General features: G+C 40.7%; 1 protein-coding gene across 2 annotated transcripts; it reads right to left on the reverse strand.

Moving 5' to 3' along the window:
- Positions 1-5,971: 5,971 nt before the first annotated feature.
- On the reverse strand, positions 5,972-16,924 carry CACYBP (calcyclin binding protein). 2 transcript variants are annotated; one of them, XM_070384894.1, is made up of 7 exons: positions 16,561-16,924; positions 13,118-13,248; positions 12,295-12,514; positions 9,659-9,755; positions 9,329-9,428; positions 7,974-8,071; positions 5,972-6,537 (listed from the first exon to the last, which is right to left on the reverse strand). In XM_070384894.1, the coding sequence occupies exons 2-7, from the start codon at positions 13,118-13,120 to the stop codon at positions 6,381-6,383; spliced, it is 675 nt and encodes a 224-aa protein (XP_070240995.1). In that variant the 5' UTR covers positions 13,121-13,248; positions 16,561-16,924; the 3' UTR covers positions 5,972-6,380. The 2 variants fall into 2 exon arrangements, with proteins under 2 accessions (XP_070240995.1, XP_005890885.1); XM_005890823.3 differs by lacking the exon at positions 13,118-13,248 and having other exon boundaries at positions 16,561-16,921.
- Between the last annotated feature and the right edge of the window lie 5,045 nt (positions 16,925-21,969).

Genomic DNA, 21,969 nt, shown 5'->3' on the forward strand with positions numbered 1-21,969 from the left:
TTGATTGTAAAGACAGTACATTGGAAGGTAAATGTGATGTTCTGGATTATCTAACTAATGCTCAACCTCTGTGTGATGGCTCAGCCAAAAGAGAATCACTACTTGTTTTCGTGCTCCATCTTCAAGAGCCCTTAGAACAAAATGTGCCTCTTTAAGGCCTCAAAACCTATCCCAGGAGGAAAAGTCCTGCTGGAATGGTATGTATTTGCTGTATTCATATTTATTTCATCTGTAACAGAAATGAATAAAGGGAGAAAAAGTTGTCTTTTGCTGTAACTCAGCCCAGTGTTAAAATACCCATGGAGTAGTACAGAAGCACCTACCTAACATCCGTCTAGAAGATGTTCCTGGAGCTGACACCTGAACTTAAATCAGGAGGCAAGGGATGAGATTGTCTGCAAAGAAAACAGTGAAAGCAAAGGCATCAAACAGTGAAACTGCGGTCACTTCAACATATCAGAGCTAAGAAGCACACAACAAAGGCTGTATCAAGGAAGGCATCGCATGTGAGGAGCTAAGACTTAAATACCAGCTGTCAGAGTTTTAAGCAAAGGAATGACAGCTGTGTGGTGGTGGGTGGCCATGAAAGGGAAAGACTACAAGCAAGATAGACAGCTAGGAGGATATCTTAATTGTTCAGGATGACAAGGGCCTGAACTAAGGTAGTAGAATTAGCAAAGTAGAAAAGGAGACAACTTTTTTATTTGGCTGCACCCTCTTCCAGTAACACAAGACTCTACACATGGACATCACCAGATGGTTGATACCAAAATCAGATTGATTATATTCTTTGCAGCCAAAGATGTTCTATACAGTCAACAAAAACAAGACCTGGAGCTGACTGTGGCTCAGATCATGAACTCCTTACTGCCAAATTCAGACTTAAATTGAAGAAAGTAGGGGAGACCACTAGACCATTCAGGTATGACCTAAATCAAATCTCTTATGATTATACAGTGGAAGTGAGAAATAGATTTAGGGGATTAGGTGCCTGTTAGAGTGCCTGAAGAACCACTGGAAGGAGGTTTGTGACACTGTACAGGAGGATGAAGAACGTCCCCAAGAAAAAGAAATGCAAAAAGGCAAAATGGTTGTCTGACGAGGCTTACAAATAGCTGAGAAAAGAAGAAAGGCAAAGGAGAAAAGGAAAGATATACCCATTTGAATGCAGAGTTCCAAAGAATAGCAAGGAGAGATGAGAAAGCCTTCCTCAGTTATCAGTGCAAAGAAATAGAGGAAAACAACAGAATGGGAAAGACTAGAGATCTCTTCAAGAAAATTAGAGATACCAAGGGAACATTTCATGCAAAGATGGGCTCAATAAAGGACACAAATGGTATGGACCTAACAGAAGCAGAAGATATTAAGAAGAGGTGGCAAGAATACACAGAAGAACTATACAAAAAAAGATCTTTGATGACCCAGATAACCATGATGGTGTGATCACTCACCTAGAGCCACTCACCTAGATCCTGGAATGCTAAGTCAAGTGGGCCTTAGGAACCATCACTATGAACAAAGCTAGTGGAAGTGATGGAATTCCAGTTGAGCTAGTTCAAATCCTAAAAGATGATGCTGTGAAAAGTGCTGCACTCAATACGCCAGCAAATTTGGAAAACTCAGCAGTGGCCACAGGACTGGAAAAGGTCAGTTTTCATTCCAATCCCAAAGAAGGTCAATGCCAAAGAATGTTCAAACTACCGCACAACTGCACTCATCTCACACGCTAGCAAAGTAATGCTCAAAATTCTCCAAGCCAGGCTTCAACAGTATGTGAACTGTGAATTTCCAGATGTTCAAGCTGGATTTAGGAAAGGCAGAGTAACCGCAGATCAAATTGCCAACATCCAGTGCATCATTGAAAAGGCAAGAGAATTTCAGAAAAACATCAAATTATGCTTTATTGATTACACCAAAGCCTTTGTAGATCACAACAAACTGGAAAATTCCTAAAGAGATGGGAATACTAGACCACCTTATCTGCCTCCTGAGAAATCTGTATGCAGGTCAAGAAGCAACAGTTAGAACTGGACATGGGACAACAGACTGGTTCCAAATTGGTAAAAGAGTACGTCAAGGCTGTATATTGTCACCCTGCTTATTTAACTTACATACAGAATATACCATGTGAAATGGCTGGGCTGGATGAAGCACAAGTTGGAATCAAGATTGCTGGGAGACATATCATTCACCTCAGATACGCAGATGACACCACCCTTATGGCAGAAAGTGAAGAGGAACTGAAGAGCTTCTTGATGAAAGAGGAGGGTGCAAAAGCTGGCTTAAAACTCAACATTAAAAACTATTATCGTGGCATCCAGTCCTATCACTTCAAGTAAATAGATGGGGAACGATGGAAACAGTGACAGACTATTTTGGGGAGCTCCAAAATCACTGCAGATGATGACTGCAGCCATTAAAAGATGCTTGCTCCTTGGAAGAAAAGCTATGACCAACCTAGACAGACACATAACTTTGCCAACAAAGGTCCATCTAGTCAAGGCTATGGTTTTTCCAGTAGTCATGTATGGATGTGAGAGTTGGACTATAAAGAAAGCTGAGCACCAAAGAATTGATGTATTTGAACTGTGGCTTTGGAGAAGACTCTTGAGAGTCCCTTCGACTGCAAGATCAAACCATTAATCCTAAAGGAAATAAGTTTGAATGTTCATTGGAAGGACTGATGTTGAAGCTGAAACTCCAGTACTTTGGCCACCTGATGCGAAGAACTGAGTCACTGGAAAAGACCTTGATGCTGGGAAAGACCGAAGGCAGGAGAAGGGGACGACAGAGGATGAGATGGTTGGATGGCATCACCAACTTGATGGACACGGATTTGAGCAAGCTCCGGGAGTTGATGCTGGTCAGGGAAGCCTGGAGTGCTGCAGTCCATGGGGTTGCAAAGAGCTGGACATGACTGAGTGACTTTACTGATTACAGATCATAAGGAGACCATGAAAGCTGCTGACTTCTGGCATATCACTGATAACCTACCTTTTCCTTTGAATCAGGTTCAAGTACTGTTAACATTTTTTTTTGCCATCTCTACTCCTCCCTTTTTTCTTCATGTAATTCATTTGTTGGAGGAGCCAGGTTATTGGTCCTATAGAATGTCAACATTTGGCTGTTTGCTTCTTTATGTGTCCTTTAACTTAGTCTATTCCTATAAAGTGGTATTTACATCCAGTAGCTTGACCAGATTCAGGTTTAATATTTTAGGAATGGATCAGAAGGCTCATATCTGGTTGTCCAACTTTTGCTCTACAGTCACTTGTCTGTAGAGCAAACTCTCATTCCATTCCTTTGCTTAAAACTGGTGTTTAAGTGTTAGCTCCTTCACATATGTGATGCCTTCCTTGATAGGCCTTTGTTGTGTGCGTCTTAGTTCTGATACTTGAAGTGGCCACAGTGTCACTGTTTGATGCCTTTGCTTCCACTATTCTCTTTGCCGGCAGTCTCATCCCTTGCCTCCTGATTTAAGTTCAGTGGATTTGGGAGGGGCAGCGTCACCCCTGCATTTGAAGGGGTGTCATTAATGATTTTAGCATTTCACTGATGGTTGTTACCCTGACCTCTGTTTCAATTAATGGTGATTTTCTAAATTCCATGATTTTTCTGCATCAGCTGTCATTTTTCTGTAAGGAACTTAATTTATTTTCCTGAAATAAGTCTGGATTTACATGCAACTGTTCAGCTTTCCCACCACCAATTGCAGAAGAGGCTTTTTCTCCATTATAGTCTTGCCTCCTTTATCGAAGATTACTGACCACAGGTTTGTGGGTTTATTTTTGGACTTTCTGTTCCCTTCCACTGATCCATGTCTGTTTTTGTGCCAACACCATACTATTTTGCCTAGTGTAGCTTTGTAGTACTGTCTGAAGTCTAGGAGGGTTATGCCTCCAGCTTTGTTTTTCCTCCTAAGGATTACATTGATAGTTCTGGATCTTCTGTGGTTCTATATAAGTTTTAGGATTACTTGTTCTAGTTCTGTGAAAAATGTCATGGGTACATTGATTGCATTAAACCTGTAGATTGCTTTGGGTAGTATGGCCATTTTAACTAGTTCTTCTAATCCAACAACATGGCATGTTTTTTTCTTTGAACCACCTTCTATATCCTTTATCAGTGTTTATTATAGTTTACAGCATGTATTTCACCTTCTTGATTAGATTCATTCCTGAAGTGAAGTCAAAGTCACTCAGTCCTGTCCGACTCTGCAATCCCAAGGACTATACAGTCCATGGAATTCTCCAGGCCAGAATACTGCCTTCACCGGGCAATCTTCCCAACCTGGGATCAAACCCATGTCTCTTGCATTGAGGGCTCTTTACCAGCTGAGCCACCAAGTTCATTCCTAAGGTATTTTGTTTTGATCATGATTTAACTGAAATGTAGTTGACTTATTCAATAATGTTTCAGGTGTACCACAGTGATTCAGCTATACATACATGTATCGGTTATTTTTTCAGATTCTTCTCCCTTATAGGTTTTTATAAAATACTGTACAATTCCCTTCGCTTGGGCTAGGAAGTGCAGAGGTGGCATGACCCTCCGTGCTGATCTCTTTGTGCCCTGCCTGCCACAAGCTGGGTGTTGCACCCCACGTTTGCACCTGAGGCTTTCTTTCCCAGCTGACCTTTCAGCTGGTGAAGGATCCCAGGGTGAGGAAACTGGTCAGTTTCGTCCTACCCAGCTACGTGGTGATATTTCTTGCCACTTTGGTTCTATGAGATTTGTCACCAGTGTTCAGTGGGCATTTGGTGAGAATTATTCTTTAGGTGGGTGTATTTTTGCTGTATTTGTATGAGGTGAGTTCCACATATTTTTATTCTGCCATCTTGATCCATCCCCAGGTTTTTAGGTTTTAAATTCTTAAATTGTAGGTGGTCAAAACAATGGGAAAAGGTACATTCACAGGATTGCTCCCATCCCATCTCTTTTCTTTCCCTATTGGTGGCCATTTTTATTAGTTTTGAGTTTTTTCTTCCACTATTTATATGCAAAAATATATATATATTACATATTCACATTTCTCACCCTGGCCGACACTAAGGTAGGTTTAACAGAAACAAGGTTCTGCACTTTGCTTTTCCACTTACTGTCTCCTGGTTGATCACTGTGTATCAGTATATGGAAACCATCTTCATTTTTTGGTGACTATCATCAGTACTTTCTGTGTGGATGTTTCAAAGTACTAGTTCACTCACCCATTCCCCTATGAGTTGACATTTGGGTGTCTCCAATCTTGTGTATACCTCAGTATCACTCCAAATTTTTGCCAGTGTTATCTTTGGGAAAGAGCCTAGTAGAATTGTGAGAGGATAAATACATATATAATTCTGGTAAATACTACCAAGTATTCCTCTATACAAGTTTTAAGCTTCTCAACCTTTTTAATCCATTACCATATATATATTGCCCCATACCGTAACAGTCAGTACGTTTTAGACTGTTTTAAAATTATTTCTCTTCTGAACAAGGTACTTTTGTATGTTAAAGGTCACTTTACATTCCTTTTTCTAAGAAACTGTTAATAATAATTTTAGAATTCTTTCAATGTTTTTGGTTATTGTGGGGGGTTGTGCATCTTGCTCTTGTCATTTTAGGAGGAATAATAACCTTTAAATAAACAATACCCCTAAAAACCTGACATTTCTAACATACTCTTGGACAGAATAGCTTTACTAACTTTTCTGAGCATAAAATACATGGATGTGCACATTTATTATTGCTCTAGGGTTACTGTTTTTATAAGCCATCTATCTGATCCATAGCAAAAATCCTTATTAGTACCATACAAATGTGTTTGTTATGTTTAGATTTAGTTCTAATTTATTCATAAATATATTTAAGCCTAGAGAAAAATATTTGTGATTAGGCCATTGTGATACATGCTATGTGAATTACTTAAGCTGTGGGAGTAAAGCAATCAACCTCTGTAACAACCTTAAAACACAGGTACAAATTTGCATTTCATGTAAAAATTCAGGCTTTATTTTTATTCTTACACTGGCGGGAGCTGATGTTAGGAACTGAAAGGCAAGCACGAACTTTGTTTTCTACCTCTGAGCTGAACAATACACACGATGCGGCATTTTCATTAGGCAAGATTCGCTTTTTTACATTTCACACCAGAATACAACGTTACTCTTCTTGAATAAAATGGCCTGGTTACTAAAGAAACCATCCATGGAGGAAGTGTTTAATAAGTGTATTTTATTTAAATAAATCCTCCAGCAGGAAATGGAGAATTCACTGCCTTTACTTAGAAGAAGGCTGTGTAAGTAGTTATATGTCAGATTTATTTGTGCAGCTCAGCAACATTTCCTTACTGGAAACATCATTTTTCCACATCTCAGTTCCCAAAAGACTTTAAAGTCTCAGAAGTCTGTATCTCCTTTGGCTTGCTTCTCTCTTGATTCCACCCAGGCTTTATTAATGGTTCGCTTCATATCATCATCTCCATCTTCATAAATTTTCTTTAGAACATTCATTAATCCCTCACTAGGATCTGTTTCAGTGTCATAGGAGGGCTTTCTATTAAAAAAAAATACACAATAAATAGTGAAGGAATATATATATAACATTTTATACCTTGATTACTAAGTACAGAGAGACTAATTAGGCTGTAGGAAGTACATGAGATAAGAGCCAGACAGTATCCTAAAAGAAAGAATCAAAACATGCATGAATTTATCTAAGACAATATACACCCACAGCTAGCTCATCAAAGAATGTCATCAAAAACGGTAAGGGGTTGTTATCTTGGGACCCTGGCATTTCCTGGAGTTTTAGCAGAAAAGGTAAGTAAATAATCATTTACCTTTCTGAACTGTTTTAATGTTTTAAAACCATGTTTCCTCATGTATTATAAAACATACATACATTATAACACATAGACACATACTGAAATACATATATATTTTAATTAGAAAAGCCTTCCTCTTAAGACTGAAATACAAGAGTCTTGGGCTTGGTGGTATAAAAGCACACTTCTAGTTTAATCAGTGTGCAAACTGGGCCCGTTAACTTTTCCACTCACCTCATTAAGTGCCAGATTCTTGGGATACAGTAACAGTAAGACAGGTTCCTATATTCAGGTGACCCATTCTAGATTTAAAAGCAATTCCACAGATAATGCCTAACCTTAGCCAACCACAACCCAAATGCCCAGTGGCTATGGGAAGGGGGAATAAGAGATGTTGATGACTAATTGACACAATGTAGTACATTACCACTGCAGGAGAACAGAGGAATGTTTGACCTATAATGGAAGCAGCTCTGAATAAAAATGTTTTTCAGAATAGCCATTACTAAGTAAGATAAAAATACTCTCTTTTTCACTCTGTACCAGTGATGGTGGTGGTGGTTTAGTCGCTCAGTCGTGTCTAACTCTTGCGACCCCATGGACTGTAGCCCACCAGGCTCCTTTGTCCATGGAATTTTCCAAGCAAGAATACTGGAGTGGATTGCCATTTCCTTCTCCAGGGGATCTTCCTGACCCAGGAATCGAACCCAGGTCTCCTGCATTGCAGGCAGATTCTTTACCGACTGAGCTATGAGGGAAGCCCACCAGTGATAGTGAAATTCTAATTATATAGCAGAAACTTGTGGAACTCAAAAGCTGTATATGGGTATCTGGGCTACTCTGTAGCTACTGAAATGCAGTCTCCCAGGAACGAGCAGTTACCTGTATAGAAGCACCACAGCCCGGGGTTAAGAACTGGCAAAAACAACCAACCACAAGTACAAAGACCTCCTTAAGAAGCAACCTGCTAGACACATGCCCCCTTCTGGTGCCCTCTGACAAGCTGGAAGCAGACATGGGCTGGTCAGTCAGAGGACATAAGGTAAGTGGTCAAATTATAGACTATAATACAAATATAATACAAATTACAGACTACTATCAATGAAAATCTATAATCCCAGTAAAAAATACATTATAATTCTCAAATAAATGAGAACAGACTCACTCCTTCTCTTTGCATTCTTTTTCAACCTGAGTCAGGTAGTCCCACCGCGTGTTTTCTGCTTTCTTTCTACATAAGATCAGAACTGTATCTGTCTTGACCTAGGAAAAAAGTAGAAAACAGGTACAACTTAGAACACATGGTGATAAGCATGAATATTTAGAATATAATTATTTATTCAATTACTTGAGTTACTGTTATGTACAGGACCTGTTTAGGTATTAGTAATAGTTTTATAAATAGGCTGGAGTCTGAAGACTTATGGAGAAATGAAATCATATACAAGTAAAACTGGAATACCTTCAAATACTAGGTGCTATCAAAAGAGGGTATTAATGGGACTGGGGGAGATTAAAGAGGATATTAATGGGGACTAGGGAAGGAACTTCACTCGGAAAGCCTTTCTGAGGTGAAATTTGAGCCGTGGCCCAAGATCCAGCAAAAGAGGGCCTTCCAGGCAGTTGACATGGCAAGGAGAAAGGCTGCAAGAAGGGATGATTTTGGTTATTTGAAAATAAGGAGGAATGCTGGATTTTGATGGCTGAAGGACAGAGTAATATGGTAAGAGCAGTCAGAGTCATGCAGAAAACCATGTCAGGCAGTATTGGTTAAGGAGTTTGGAAGATGAATATGCAAAAAGAGCAAGAACATATAACCCTTTCAACAAACACTCATACGACTCTAGGAGTTGAGTACTACCTTCAACTATGCCATTAGTGGACAAAGAAAGGAGCAGGGAGTCATAAGCTAATCATTGAACTATATTCTAAAGTTACCTTTCAGCTGCTTCATTAACTATGTAAACACAGCAGAATGGCGCGTCTATATACCAGAGGCATTAAACTTTATTTAAATTAGGTACAGATTATATGAATCAGTGAAAAATATTTTCGAAGACACTTTATTTCAATTTTGTGAAACAGATTTTATTCCCATTGTACAAATGAGAAAACTGAGGTACAAAGTGATGAAGTGAGCTGCCAAAGGTCACAGCAAGTGATAAACCTGGCATTAAAACCCAAGTCTCATTCTAACTATTTTCTGTTTGTTCAATACCCTCCTGATTCTAATGCAGTATTCTTATAATCTACTTTTCTAGAACAGGAGCTGGCAAACTTTTTCTGTAAAGAGCTACTAGATAAGTTTAACATTTCAGGCTTTGTGGGCCACACGGTATACTGTAGCTGCTTAAACTTGCCATTGTAGCACAAAAGCAGCCACAGACAACATGTACACAGGTGAGCATGGGTATGTCCAAATAAAACTTTATTTAAAAAACAAGCAGCAGGATAAGTTAATTCCAGTTCATCTTCATTTCCTAAGATTTCACAGTATTATGACCAAAAACGTAAACTTACCTTTTTTGAACTGCCTTCCACAGAGATGGGTTTCAAGAGATTGTTCACAATCATGGAGTAACTCTTCCCATTTAGGTTCTTTACCAAAAGATCAAATGACCTACAACACAATAGTAAGTACATTATCTTTCTAGTTCTATAAAAGGTGATAATCAGTTCCTGTGGGAAAAAAGCCACAGTTCTATTTTAGGATGTGCATTTGGCCATCTCAGAGCAGAAGACTCAACTTTTAAAGCAGATGTAAAGGATAATTAATACTCAAGCAGAATTTTAGAAACTGCAAAGGAAAGGACCCATTATAAAGCAATCATCTCCACTGTGAGAACTCACCTCTCTGTGAAATTCACCTGCACACTCTCAGCAGGCACTTGATGAACTCCAGGTAAGGTAATGTAGATTTTCACAAACTTATCTGACTGGTCCCATCCTGGCAACAATAACAACAGAAAACAACAGAAGTAAAGCCTGATACTATCTCTGGAACAGCAAATGCATATAGTTCATAAAAAAAATTCAGATAATTATCTAATTCCATAATCATACCCACTTCTCTAAGCAGTTCAACAAATGCAATCCTAGCTTCCTCAATCCCTTTCCCTGATAAAGCAGAATATAAATTTAGAGTCAAATTCATCCAAATACACCAAATTTGACTAACAACATCTAATATATGTTACTTCAGTATATATTATCAAACTAGTCTCTAACCTAGAGGGTTTACAGAAAACACACAAACATCATATAAAAAGCATATTACATAACAAAATATATTTTTATTTATTTATTGTATACTATATATATGACATTTTCTTACCTGGTCCAGTATAATAGAAATGTAGTGTTAAAAAAAAAAAAAATGTGCTAGAGGGTTCTGGAGAATTTAATTTAGTTTGTTCCCATTCATTCAACCCATCCTCCCCACCGATAAGTTTCTCCCTAAACACAAACCTAGATTCCTAGTTAAGATGCCATAGCCCTACCACCTTCAGGCCAGTTTTCTATAGTCAAAGAAGTACTTAGCATATTTCCTACAGTACTGCAGCACATCACTTAAACACAGCACTTAAACTGCTTTTTGCTATGACAATACTCTAAACACATGATGACCTTCATATCTCTCTTTATGTCCTTTGCTCATACAATTCTCTTTTCTTCACAAGTGCTGAATGCACCTTTTAAACTGAGATGTTTCTTCTAATTCTCCCTGACTCTTACCTTCCAGCAGAGTTATTTTATCAGCTATAGTCTCATAATACTTTATAAAGCTTTATTCGGTTAAGCAAGTATTTAAGTACTTACTATGTGTTAGATATTGAGAGTACAAAGAAAAAAAGATTATCCCTGCCTTCATGAGCTCATTACTCAGACTTCAAGCTGTACTGCTTCCAAAATAAAAGTCTACAGTCAACTGAGGAAAAATGGTATTATGACATTGTTATGGTACCGGGTGTGTATGTCCCAACCACACCATGAGCAGGGACTGGGTCTTGCTCACTGTTTTGTATTCACAAGTCCAAGTACAATACAAGATATTAGATGCTCAGAAATGTTTTTTGAATTTAACTGGATTCCCTTCCTCAGTTAATATGGGTGGTGGTTTGGCAAAGTGAAATAGGAAACAGGAAGGCAAAAAGCTGTCCATATATATGAAACTAGCCCTCATCAAAAAACCTACAACAACAAATGCTGGAGAAGGTATGGAGCAAAGGGAACCCTCCTCCACTGTTGGTGGGAATGTAAATTGGTGTAGTCGCAGCGGAGAGCAGTCTGGAGGTTCCTTAAGAAAGTAAAGACAGAATTACTGTACGATCCAGCAGTCTCGCTTCTGGGCACATACTCAGAGAAAACCATAATTCAAAAGACACATGCGTCCCAATGTTCACTGATGCACTATTTATAACAGCCAGGACAGGGAAGGAACCTAGATGTCCATCTAGAGGAATGAATAAAGAAGATGTGGTACATACATACAATGCAATATTACTAAGCATAAAAACGAATGAAACTGTATCATTTGCAGAGATGTAAATGGACCTAGAGATTGTCTTAGAGTGAAGTGAGTCAGAAAGAGAAAAACAGTATAGGTGAACTTATCTGCAAAGTAAAAATAAGACATACACAGAGAGAACACACACAGATACCAAGGGGAAATGGGGCGGCGGTGGTGGGCTGGACTGGATTTACATATATACACTACTGTGTATAAAACAGGTATAAGAACTGACTACATGGTACAGGGAACTCGACTCAGTGCTCTGTGGTGACCTAAATGGGAAGGAAATCCAAAACGGGGGACGTAAGTATACCCATAGCCGATTCACTTTGTTGTACAACAGAAACTAATACAACGTTGTAAAGCAACTATACTCCAGTAAAAGAGATATCTATGAAAATTCAGCAAATCCAAAAAAAAAGTGTATATACACATACACACAAGAAAAAAATTTAAATACATAGCAAGCTAACATATATCAATGTATCACTATTACCAATGAGTTGGAAATACTGAATGCTTACAATTTGTGGTAAAATAAACAAGTATTGATTAATGCTTTTCCACTTTAGTTTAAAAATGTTAATTGTACCTGTGTTTTTTTGGGACATGCATTATATCCCTTATAAAATATTGTATTCTAAACAGTATTATGGTTATTACTAGAGTATCTCTGAATAGTAGAATTACTATTATTTTCTCCTTCATGTTTTTTTTCTATTATCCAAATTTTCTTTGATAAACATATACAGATACAAAGCTGAGTCCACATATACTGAATATATTTCAGAATAGGTTCCTTTTTAATCTCTTAAAAACCATCTTATTAAATAAGAGCTGATGGGTCCTCTATTTCGAATGACCAAAAACACTCACTCAGAACTTTTCAAAAATGATTTTGTTAGTCACTACTGAAGAACAGGCCTCCTCAGAGGCAGAAAGAGCTGGATGCGATGTGAGGGACAAGTCATACCATAATTACTGATTTTCACTGTATATCCTGTTGTAATAGGAGCAACCACAGCAGCTGGCTTCTCATTTTCTGTAAGTTCTGCTTTCCTCTGTGATTTCTGCTGCATCTTATTCTTCATTTCTGTCTCAATCTTGGATTTTTCAGCTGTCAGGGCATCACGTACTCTTTTCCTAGTGGCTTTTTCCAGCAGCACCTTCACCTCTTCTAGATCTTTCTGGAGCTGTGTTAAAATAAAAGATAAATTAGATATGATAAAAAAGATAGTCTGATATTGTGCATATTGATCATTTCAACTTACTGAACTAAGAGCTAAGAATAAGAGGGTCACTTAAATTGTCTAGGAGTCTTTCCTCCAGCCTACTGAATTGTAAATAACTCAAGGTCCCTTTCTTTTAAAAAGGAAAACCTGGAATTAACAATAGGTAATCAAGCCAGATTTTTCCAGTTTGGTAGACTGTTTGCTATCTGCCTTTGTTTTAAAAATTGTATTTACAAGATACGTTTGTGATTTATAAGTATTTCCTGATAAGATGAATAAATTCAACAAAAAGGGATTCATGGATTTCACTGTAACATGCAATCCTGTCATCAGATACTAGGAATTTTTTAAATATTAAAATAAATGAGTACATGATAAGCATGGTGAAATGATACAGCTACTCGACTGAGGTAATCCTCTACGTTCCATCAATGATTGGTCCTCAATGATCTTCCCACCTCAAATAGTATAAATAAAAAAGCTTACTATTTTAAGACAAAAGATTAAAAAAGACATACTTCTTATAATAAGTTGTCTGATTCTAAAGCTCCTGGTTAATTTTACCATCAGAAGTCTGGGACTGGGTTGCACAGTAGGGGGAAAACCTGGGCAAACAATCCACCACACTCCTGATCACTGCGAATGCCACCTGTTCCTTCTTCTCACGCCAACACATGGCCGATTTCTATTTCTTTCTAGAGAGAGACCAAGACACTATTAAAAAATTAATGGGCTTAAAAACTTTTTCCCACTTATCTTCTGACCTACTGCAAACGCATGAGATCTTTATAAACAAGGGATTCATTTTTGTTAAAATGACTTTACATTCTCACTTGATACTAGCAATTTGACAGGAAGACTGACATTATAGCCAGAGATCATGTAAGGTTCAATATAAAAATATTTAAATGCTTGGTAACTTGGTATAATACCCAAAGAACAGCTTGAAAGTGTTTATGAGTCTTAGAAAATGCAAAGACTTTCTGCATTTTCCGTATAGATGCCTTTTACCCCAGGTCTTTTATCTCATTTCACTCAGATGCGCTTGTCTCACCTATCTGTAACTGCGAACTTGGTATAAAAAGTCCAATTGTGCCCAGTCTCCTGTACAAATTCTATCACCGCCTCCCAAAATTCATGTTACTAAGACAAAAATTGCAAGCTCACCTTTTAAGCATAGTACCAAGTCCTTTTAGTTCAAATCAATCTTTTCTGTTATCATGGTTTTAAAAATTCACATCATAATAAAAAGATGACAAAAAAATTAAAATGCACAATGAGTATATTCTGTTTTCAGAGTAAGGATTAACAAATGAAAATGTATAGTCTAAACAAGAGGTTTTACTTCTTGACTGAAATAGAAATCCTTTTTCTAGGAGAAAAAGAAACAGACAATTATGCAAGAGATCCCTAAGCCCTCTCTACAGTCAAACTCTATAGTACTACAAAAATAAGGTATCCACTCAAAGTCTGAAGCAACTTACAGCAAGCCTGTTTAAGGTAATTCCTCAGTTCTCTGTTATTTGCAGAGATATGACCAGTAAAATTGATCCCTTGGGACTTTTCCTGTACACATACCTTAGATACAGCATTTTAATTTGTCTAGGTATTCATTTGTTTTCCTTATGCAAAATCACATCTCCCTTTTATCCCTATTCATAAACATACTTTTTTTTATTTCCAAATTCTTCACTAGGAAGCATTAAAACCAAAGTGCCTTGAAACAGGCAAAGGATTTGTAGACATTTCTCCAAAGATATACAAATGGCCACCAAGCGCAGGAAAGGATGCTTAACATCATTAAGCAAACATATTAAATCTACCTCACATCCACTAGGATGACTAACAACAAAATCCAGCAAACAACAAGTGTTGTTGAGGACGTGCAGAAATTGAAACCTCCACACACTGTTTGTGGCAATGTAAAGTGGTGCACTTCGGAAAGGAGTTCAGCAGTTTCTTAGTTACTATACGATCCTACAATTCCACTCCCAGATATATACCTAGAGCTTTGAAAACCATATATCCACATATAAAGGTGTACACAAGTATTCAGGGCAACACTGTTCTAGGGGCCCGAAGAGTGAAAATCATCCAAGTGTCTATCAACTTATGAATAAAGAAAATGTGGTATATCCAAACAAAAGAATACTATTCAGCCATATAAAGAAATACATGCTTCACCAAGGAATGAACTTGAAAACATTATGCTAAGTAAAAGAAGGCAAAAAGCAAAACGGTCATATATTGTAACATTGCACTTTTATGAAATGCTCAGAACAGGCAAATCCATAGAGACACAACTAGACTGGTGGGGCTGGTGGGAGGAGTAATGGGAAGTGTCTGCTTAATGGTTGCTTGACAGATTTCTCTGAGAGTTGAAAAATTATACAATGCTGATGACGGCACAACACTGTGAAAATACTAAAAAGCGCTGCACTGTACACTCGAAAATGGTTAAAACCTGTGACTTTCATCTCAAACAAAACCAAAAATCCAAACTGTCCCTAAATTGTATACACTGCAATTAGAAAGCTCCCTACTTTGAAGATGACTAGTACAGAACTATCCATATGTAGGACTGTAAAGCCACTTCTTTATGGACTATAAAGAAGGCTGAGCACTGAAGAACTGTTGCTTTCCAATGGTGGTGTTGGAGAAGAAAATCTTCAGAGTCCCTTGCACTGCAAGATCAGTCAATCCTAAAGAAAATCAATCCTGAATATTCATTGGAAGGACTGAAGCTGAAGCTCCAGTACTTTGGCCAACCTGATGTGAAGACTGACTCATTGGAAAAGACCCTGATGCTGGGAAAGACTGAGGGTAAGAAAGGGGACAACAGAAGACGAGATCGTTGGATGGCATCACTGACTCGATGGATATGAGTCTGAGCAAGCTCCAGGAGTTGGTGAGGTACAGGGGAGCCTGGCATGCTGCAGTCCATGGGGTCGCGAAGAGTCGGACAGGACTGAGCGACTGAAACACAAAAAAGCCACTTCAGAGACTCTTTCCTCAGGGCACATGGTACCATCAGGCCTATATTTAACACACAACAAACTTGTGGCAAGTTATCTAGAATAACACACACATGCGCGTTTTCTTCATTTAAAGCAAATTTTCAGATTCACGAAAGTCAATTGTGAGATTTCCCAGTCTTGCTCATATTAACCATTAGATTTCCAAAGAACAAATCTAGTCAGTGGATACTCAACACTTTACTGTGAATAACAGTATTGACATCTTAAGTCAGAAAAAGAGCAAATCAAGTTTATGATTCCCGTTCTGCCACTGCGCAGTCTCCAAAAATACTGCCTTTGTTCAGTTTACAGGGCTTAAAAGAGAAAAAGCTATTTACCACTACTAAGTTACAACTTTTCAATTTATTTATTTTTGAAAACGCCTATAGCAGATTGCTGTTTTCAACATTTAGAACTCTTGGTCTTTACGACTCTATGAAATGGATACTACTGTGACCCACAGAAGCACCATAACTTGTCCAAAGTCCGTGCAGAGAAAACATGACTAAGAGATTTAAGTGCTAGGACCGAGAATTTCCCATTTCCAACCGCCCTCTACCATAGAACAACAGTTTTTGCAATCAGCTGTAATTTAACGAAGCTTCACGTCCTCAGGCTAGTGTAACCCGAGCGGAGGAGCCTGAGGATAACGTGAAGGTGACCAGCCCTCAGGTCCACCACCGCACCTACCTGCCACCTGGAACCACATCTCCCGCTCACCCACACCGAGCCGTGGAGGCGTCGGAAAGCAACTTTCCGGGGGGAAGCGGAGGCCCCGAGGCCCGCAGCGGCCGGGTCGGCACCGAGGCCGCTGCAGTTGGGCGGATGGGAGGCTAGGCGGCAAGGGCGGGAATCCGAGGACGCAGGCTGGCGGCCCGACTGGCAGGTGCCGCCAGCGGCCGAAGGGCAGCTCGGCACGGGAAACGGGCGGGAGACGGAGCGGAAAGCTGTAGCAAGGCCGAGAGAGGAAGATGGGGCCGAACTCCTTACCTCTTCCAAAGCTGAAGACATGATCGGGCTGCGTCAGGCAAGGCCCGGGCTGCAGCGGCGTAGGACGGAGAACGTGAAACGCGGCACCGAACGCTCTCACCGCGCTCTCACCGCGAGCGCAGACAACACCGGCACGAGTAGCGGCGGACACAGCCGGCGAGCACACCTGACCCTGCGCGAGATCTCGGCCCGCCTCCCGCACGCGGCGCCTCTGGAACCTTCGCGAGTCCTTCGCCACCGCCCAGCCAGCCTCAAACACCGCCTACCGGGCTCGGCTCCTCCTCGCCTCTCCTGGCCCCGCCCCAGCCATCTCGTCTCTTAGCAACACTCAACTCTCGCGATCAAACCGGCAGTTCGAGAAGAGTAACACCTCCACCTCCCAGCCCTGGAACTCTACTGAGTGTACTTTGACCCAGTTTGTCCCGCCCGCGCAGTCGCAGCTCGGAACTGCTGCCTTCCGTACGGTAATAACCATAACCCAACCCCGGAAATCTGCGGGGTCCAAACCGGAAGTTGACAGAGTCGGTTGTTTCCGTGCGCTCTAGGTTCCGGGGCCATCGAGGCGGCCATCTTGTGTAAGACTAATTTGTGAACTTCTACGAGGCCAGGAAAAAAAGGGGGAGAAAAGGAAACCTATTTATATTAATGTGAGAGGGAACGAGAACGTTAACTGCAGAGTCCTGAAGAGAATAGTTTTAATTTTCACTACGTTCTGGCGCTCTGGAGACGGCACGACTTAGTGTGTACAACGTGGTTACGTCATCACGGACTGCGAGAGGAGGTGGAGTTGCATTGGCCACGTGACCGGACCCGTTAGCGCGGCGGGGCAAGTAATACAGCTGCACCTGGAGACGTCACGATTTAGCGTGTACGACGTGGTGACGTCACTACGGACCAGGAGAGGAGGAGGGGTTGCACGTGACCCGGACCCGCGTCGCGGCTCGGGTAGTAAGCGTAGTAATATATGGTTATCTCCGTGGGCCCGGGGGTTGCGGCCCCGCGACCCACTACAGTATTCTTGCCTGTAAAACCCCGTGCACAGAGGAGCTTGACGGGCTGTAATAGTTCATGGGGTTGCAAAGAGTCGGACGTGACTGAGCGACTCTCTTTTTTGTCCCCTTCCCTCCGTACACCGTGGAAGCACTTCCCGTGGAGTCCTCACCGACCATTCTGCGAATCTCTAGTTGTCACCCAGGTTTGGAGTCGGTTTAAGTGAGCCTTTAGACCATAGATATCGACTTAGCGACTGAACAACATCGACCGTAGAAAATATGAGCCAAGCTTTCCTGGGGATGCGTTCTGCTCCTGTTCTAGCTCCCGTTATCTGGCTTCCTAAGACCCTTAAGAAACCCTCTTTTCAGATTATTATAGCTCTTGGCAGCCCGTCGAAAACATAAACAATAACCCCTGAGAAGTCAAATAGCCCTCATTCGGCTTTATAATGTCGTCCGAGGTAGAGATTAGAATCTGCAAGTCAAAGGAGGAAAAGGAGTATAAAAAGCAGGCGGACCATTATGGTCAAGAATGTGAAGGGCAGTACAAAAACAAATGACAGGTATGCACAACGTGCACGAATTTCCAACCTGATGTTAAAGGAAAAGACGCCAGGAGGAAGTCCTATCGTTTGGTTCCCTTTAAACGAAGTCTAAAACTGCGAGACATTAAAAATCGGACTAGTCTTTCCTTAAGCAGGAGAGACAATGACAGAAAGGAACCACGAGGGGGCTTTTGCGGTTCAAACAGTATTTTGTTTTCTTGCTGTGGATGCTGGTTACAGATGTGTTCACTTTGTAGAAATTTCACTGAACTGTAATTTGCGTTTTCTTTTGTTTGTTCTAGTGATCTGTAGCCCGCCAGGCTCCCCTGACCGTGGAATTCTCCACGCGAGAATACTGGAGTAGATTGCTATTCCCTTCTCCGGGGATCTTCCCGGCCCAGGGATGGAACCCCAGAATCTCCTGCATTGCAGGCAGATTCTTTACTGTTTGATCCACTAGGGAAGCGATATAGTTAACTAAAAGGTATATTTAAGTAGGTCCAGGAGGGAATTTTCCCTGGATGATAGAAACACTGATACATGCCATTGTCAGACTTCATAGAACTAACTCCTAAGATCTGTGGGTTTGTTGGGGGTTTGTTTTTTGTTTTTGTTTTTTTTAGTTATATCTCAAGTTTTTTTGTTTTGTTTTAATGCGTCTAGGGAATTCCCTAATGCCCAATAGTTAGGACTTGTCTTTAACTGCTGGACCTGGATTCAATCCCTGATCGGGCAACTAAGATCCCACAAGCCCTGCAGCACAGCCAAAACAAAAAAGTCTAACTGGAAACCTGGAATTCTTTAGGTACTTAATTAAATAGGAATAAATATCCCATTTCACTGTGTGAGAAATTGACCTAACCCAATGATTTTTAAATTTGCTCGATTATGCACCTGGGGCAAATTCTCCCACCAGATAGCCTAAGGTCACAGTTTTAAATACCACCAGTTACCAGTGACTCAGACATCACTGCTCAGTTCCACCACTCCTCTGAGCTCCAGGCTCTGCCTCTGCTTGGATGTCTGATAAGCACGTCAAATTCAGCTTGTCTGAAAAACAAAACAACCGAAAAACAACAACATACCTCCGGATTTCTCATCCTCACACCCCAGATCAGCTTTTCCAGTTATTGTCCAGCTCTGTGAATGGTCACCTCATTCTCTTTGTGGCTCAGGCCAAGGAGTCATACTTGAGCCTTCAATTTCAGTCCTACATCCCATGCTCTGCCAAGTCTTGGTGGCTTTATCTTCGAAGTATGTTGAAAATAAAACCACTTCTCACGACGTCCACTGCTACCACCCAAGGCCAAGGCGTGAGTACTTTGTCTGGACTGTTAGCCACTTAGCTGGTTTCTCTGCTTCCCCACTGTGCCTTTACAGTTAGTTTTCCAGAGTAGCCAAGGTAATCTTTTCAAATGAATAAAGTCCACACTCCTTACACAACCTAGACTGTTCTGCATGACCTTAAATCTCACTGTTGAGTTCCTTTATCCAGGGGAACTCATCTCTCACCAGCTCCCCTCTCCCTGATTAAAAACACTGGCATTTTTGTCACTCCCGAATCCACTGAGTTTGTTCTCACTTCCAGGTCTGTGCTCTGCGCTTGCTTTCAGTCTGGAATGGTTTTCCTCCAGATCATCACAGAGCTTTTTCTCTCTTCCTTTTCTGCCAGCACATAAAACACCTCAGAATTTCCCATTTTTAAGAGTCAACAGAAATTGAGTGCTGCTTCTCTCCAGTTGTATAATTGCCCTTCCATGTATCATGTAGAAGCAAACTGCCTCCTCGCACTGCTGCCATCAGGAGTAATTGGGTACAGTTCAGTTCAGTCGCTCAGTCGTGTCCGACTCTTTGCGACCCCATGAATCACAGCACGCCAGGCCTCCGTCCATCACCAACTCCCGGAGTTCACCCAGACTCAAGTCCATCGAGTCAGTGATGCCATCCAGCCATCTCATCCTCTGTCGTCCCCTTCTCCTCCTGCCCCCAATCCCTCCCAGCATCAGAGTCTTTTCCAATGAGTCAGTTCTTCGCATGAGGTGGCCAAAGTACTGGAGTTTCAGCTTCAGCATCATTCCTTCCAAAGAAATCCCAGGGCTGATCTCCTTCAGAATGGACTGGTTGGATCTCCTTGCAGTCCAAGGGTCTCTCAAGAGTCTTCTCCAACACCACAGTTCAAAAGCATCAATTCTTCGGCGTTCAGCCTTCTTTACAGTCCAACTCTCACATCCATATATGACCACTGGAAAAAACCATAGCCTTGACTAGACGGACCTTTGTTGGCAAAGTAATATCTCTGCTTTTGAATATGCTATCTAGGTTGGTCATAACTTTCCTTCCAAGGAGTAAGCATCTTTTAATTTCATGGCTGCAGTCACCATCTGCAGTGATTTTGGAGCCCAGAAAAATAAAGTCTGACACTTGTTTCCACTGTTTCCCCACCTATTTCCCATGAAGTGATGGGACCAGATGCCATGATCTTCGTTTTCTGAATGTTGAGCTTTAAGCCAACTTTTTCACTCTCCACTTTCACTTTCATCAAGAGGCTTTTGAGTTCCTCTTCACTTTCTGCCATAAGGGTGGTGTCATCTGCATATCTGAGGTGATTGATATTTCTCCCGGCAATCTTGATTCCAGCTTGTGTTTCTTCCAGTCCAGCGTTTCTCATGATGTAATCTGCATATAAGTTAAATAAGCAGGGTGAGAATATACAGCCTTGACGAACTCCTTTTCCTATTTGGAACCAGTCTGTTGTTCCATGTCCAGTTCTAACTGTTGCTTCCTGACCTGCATACAGATTTCTCAAGAGGCAGGTCAGGTGGTCTGGTATTCCCATCTCTTGAAGAATTTTCCAGAGTTTATTGTGATCCACACAGTCAAAGGCTTTGGCATAGTCAATAAAGCAGAAATAGATGCTTTTCTGGAACTCTCTTGCTTTTTCCATGGTCCAGCAGATGTTGGCAATTTGATCTCCGGTTCCTCTGCCTTTTCTAAAACCAGCTTGAACATCAGGAAGTTCACGGTTAACACATTGCTGAAGCCTAGCTTGGAGAATTTTGAGCATTACTTTAGTAGCGTGTGAGATGAGTGCAATTGAGAGGCAGTTTGAGCATTCTTTGGCATTGCCTTTCTTTGGGATTGGAATGAAAATTGACTTTTTCCAGTCCTGTAGCCACTGCTGAGTTTTCCAAATTTGCTGTCATATTAAGTGCAGCACTTTCACAGCATCATCTTTCAGGATTTGAAATAGCTCAACTGGAATTCCATCACCTCCACTAGCTTTGTTCATAGTGATGCTTTCTAAGGCCCACTTGACTTCACATTCCAGGATGTCCGGCTCTAGGTCAGTGATCGCACCATGGTGATTATCTGGGTCGTGAAGATCTTTTTTGTACAGTTCTTCTGTATATTCTTGCCACCTCTTCTTGTATCTTCTGCTTCTGTTAGGTCCATACCATTTGTGTCCTTTATTGAGCCCATCTTTGCATGAAATGTTCCCTTGGTATCTCTAATTTTCTTGAAAAGATCTCTAGTCTTTCCCATTCTGTTGTTTTCCTCTATTTCTTTGCATTAATTGCTGAAGAAGGCTTTCTTATCTCTTCTTGCAATTCTTTGGAACTCTGCATTCATATGCTTATATCTTTCCTTTTCTCCTTTGCTTTTTGCTTCTCTTCTTTTCACAGCTATTTGTAAGGCCTCCCCAGCCATTTTGCCTTTTGCATTTCTTTTCCATGGGGATGGTCTTGATCCCTGTCTCCTGTACAATGTCTCGAACCTCATTCCATAGTTCATCAGGCACTCTATCTATCAGATCTAGGCCCTTAAATCTATTTCTCACTTCCACTGTACAATCATAAGGGATTTGGTTTAGG

The sequence above is a fragment of the Bos mutus genome, chromosome 16 (assembly GCF_027580195.1).
Source record: "Bos mutus isolate GX-2022 chromosome 16, NWIPB_WYAK_1.1, whole genome shotgun sequence".
Lineage (NCBI taxonomy): Eukaryota > Metazoa > Chordata > Mammalia > Artiodactyla > Bovidae > Bos > Bos mutus.